General features: G+C 34.2%; 1 protein-coding gene across 1 annotated transcript; it reads right to left on the bottom strand.

Annotated features, from left to right (window-relative positions):
- Positions 906–2,694, bottom strand: LOC107624482 (ferredoxin-dependent glutamate synthase, chloroplastic-like). Its single transcript, XM_016326971.2, has 4 exons — positions 2,630–2,694; positions 2,262–2,345; positions 1,900–1,958; positions 906–1,760 (listed from the first exon to the last, which is right to left on the bottom strand). The coding sequence occupies exons 2-4, from the start codon at positions 2,319–2,321 to the stop codon at positions 1,640–1,642; spliced, it is 240 nt and encodes a 79-aa protein (XP_016182457.1). The 5' UTR covers positions 2,322–2,345; positions 2,630–2,694; the 3' UTR covers positions 906–1,639.

Genomic DNA, 3,046 nt, shown 5'->3' with positions numbered 1-3,046 from the left:
CGGGGATGGGCGGGGTGAAGATATTAATAATTTTAGGTTATTTATTTTAATTTAAAGTTTTAAATATATTGGTAGTAGTGTATGTATTGTATTTAATTTCATTTTTAAATTTATACTATGTTATAATAATTAGTAAATGATTAATAAAATGTATATAATATGTATAATATATAATTTTAACAGGTTAGGGTTCAACGTTTTACTACCCGCGAGTAAAAGTAGAGCGGGTTTTATACGGGTTGTTATACGGCGGAGCGGGGTCAAGTAGAGCAAAAATTCGCCCATATCCACTCCGTTGCCACTCCTAATGAAAGAAGGCTTTTAGGACCATGTAATTATGACTATGGTCATTTAGGGTTTTGAATTTTAATTTCTGCCTTCATTTTATAAGTAGGCCTAAATGGAAGACCTATGTCCTTTACATCAAAAGAAATATTAGCACGCTCTTAGAACATATATAAATAGGGTAAGAGATTTTTTTGGTTCTAGTGACGGGGTAAAATTTTAATTTGGTCTCTAATGTTTTAAACATTCTATTTTTGTTTTAAAAAATTTTAAACAGGTTTAATGCTGTTCAACCGTTAAATTTGGCAATAATAATTAACGGAATAAGTGACGTGGATGTTAATAACGTTATTAGTTAAGTCATATTCTATGTATTAGAAAAACATAACCAAAATCTTTTTGTAATACTTTTTTTCTCCTCAATTTTCTTTTTATTCATAACTCTAAATCGTACGTTAATAGTGTGACAATATTAAACCCGTTTAAAACTTACATAAATCGAATGCTATATGCAAATTGAATCCGTTTAAAATTGTAACAATCAATCCGTTTAAAATTTTTATATTAGTCAACATTAATGGTGGGACAATATTAAATCCGTTCTTAACTTACATAAATCGAATGCTATATGCAAATTGTTTGTGTCAAATTTAAGAGATAAGTCTCAATGTAGTCCTTAAAGTTGCACCCGAGCCTCATAGTAGTCCCTGAACTTAAAAGTTCCTCAAAGTCATCCCCGAACTTGCACTCCGGGACTCAAAGTTGTCCTTCCGGCAATTTCTGGACACCTGACGCAACCGGAAAGCTGAGCTGGCAGCCTTCGTGACACGTGGGCTTTACACCGGCTAGCTGATGTGGCAGAGTAAACTCTCCCGCATCAATTTGGTCCCTCAGTTGAAGTTAAAACCCTAATCCCCAAATTTGAAGGCCACAGTGCTCACTCTGTTCTCTTCTCCTCGGTTCTGTGTTCTTGTCTTCTCCATCTTTAAAGCCCAACGGTTATGGCAACCACGAGCTATGGCATAAGTACATAGATATCACATAATTGTGGCATAGGATTTACCTAATTGTTATGAAACTAGGCAGTGTATATTGGATAGAAATAGTGCCACAATACAAAAATTATGTAATTATGTAGCAGAGGAACTTCGATGACAAAGCTGAAAACCACTCGAGCAATTTATTTATTTTTCCACTGTAACTCTTAAAAGGGTGCCTAATGATGTTAGTATATGGCATTGCGTTAAACATAAATCTTGAGGAAACCATGCTTTTCACAGAATATAGAATGTAAAGCCTTTCAACGGAGCAAAGTTAGCTTTTGTATCTTCAATAGCTATCTGCCTACATATCTTCATTTCCAGAATGAAGAAGTGCCATTTAATCCCCCAATTTTTGACATACTTCCTTTGAATGCAAGATCGACAACTTCCTTTCCTAATCCATAGATTTCAAAAATCTGTGCACCGCAGTAACTGCATACATGGAAGTAATTAACAAATTGACTTGTCAAAAAAAGCATAAGCATGACATCCTTAAGGAAGGAAAAGAATCAAAACACAAGAAAATATTATTTTCTTTTGACCCTTAAGCTCTTTAACATAAATCACATACCTTGAAAGCAATGAGATCCCCATTTTGGAAAGGATTTTAAGAAGACCCGCTTTTACAGCCTAAAATTCATACAAATGCAAGATAATTTGCTATCAGAGATCACATTCTTTTATTAAGACTAATTAACAGAAAGAAGGAAATGTCACCATGAAGCAGAACAAAATTTCTTCTCTTAAACATCAAGGTTAGAATTTTGATATTCTTGTTTTTTGAGACTCATTATGTTAGCAACCTTGACTGGCTAATGGAAGTTGGTACTATACTTGACCTAGATTATTGGTATATATAAGTGTATTAGGACAATGTTGTATCAACCCACATCATATCTTAAGTAGTCTTTCAGTTTGAAGATGATCACTAACCTTGGTGTAATTATTCTGGGCCTGCTCAATTGAGACAGTAGGCATCTTTCCATTCCTCATCAGGTTTACAGTTTTGTTACTCAAATTTCTTCTCTTAAACATCAAGGTTAGAATTTTGATATTCTTGTTTTTTGAGACTCATTATGTTAGCAACCTTGACTGGCTAATGGAAGTTGGTACTATACTTGACCTAGATTATTGGTATATATAAGTGTATTAGGACAATGTTGTATCAACCCACATCATATCTTAAGTAGTCTTTCAGTTTGAAGATGATCACTAACCTTGGTGTAATTATTCTGGGCCTGCTCAATTGAGACAGTAGGCATCTTTCCATTCCTCATCAGGTTTACAGTTTTGTTACTCAAACGCCACTGTCGACATGTCTCCAATGCCAAGTATGGACAGACAGCACTAAAAAATGAAATTAAAAACATCATGAAGTGCTAAATAAGATAGAGGCAAGCGAAATGGTTCACAGTTTCCACTGCTCCCAACAACTCACGCAAGGTGGACCTATCTATAGTCACACCAGCAAACAGTGGTTCATGAGAAAACCAAAAACTCAGTTTTGTTCTAGTTTAAATGAGAATTGGCTTCTTGACAAGGGTGAGAATACAACTGTGTTATAATTGGCAAACTAATAAGCTAAGACAAAAAATGAAAAATAGATAATAGAACACTAGTCCAATTTAAGAACACTAGCTAATCCTAACTTAAAAAATGTCTTGAATGCAATGCGGATGACGAAAAATTGTGAGGATAAGTAAGAAACAAAAATGATA

The sequence above is a fragment of the Arachis ipaensis genome, chromosome B10 (genome assembly GCF_000816755.2).
Source record: "Arachis ipaensis cultivar K30076 chromosome B10, Araip1.1, whole genome shotgun sequence".
NCBI lineage: Eukaryota > Viridiplantae > Streptophyta > Magnoliopsida > Fabales > Fabaceae > Arachis > Arachis ipaensis.
This window is presented reverse-complemented; position numbering and strand designations above follow the sequence as displayed.

Coding starts and splice junctions, on each gene's coding strand:
- LOC107624482 (XM_016326971.2), bottom strand. CDS start 2,321: ATGAGGAATGGAAAGATGCCTACTGTCTCAATTGAGCAGGCCCAGAAT. Junction 1,959..2,261: donor CCCAGAATAATTACACCAAG/GTTAGTGATCAT, acceptor TATGAATTTTAG/GCTGTAAAAGCGGGTCTTCT. Junction 1,761..1,899: donor GGGATCTCATTGCTTTCAAG/GTATGTGATTTA, acceptor CCATGTATGCAG/TTACTGCGGTGCACAGATTT.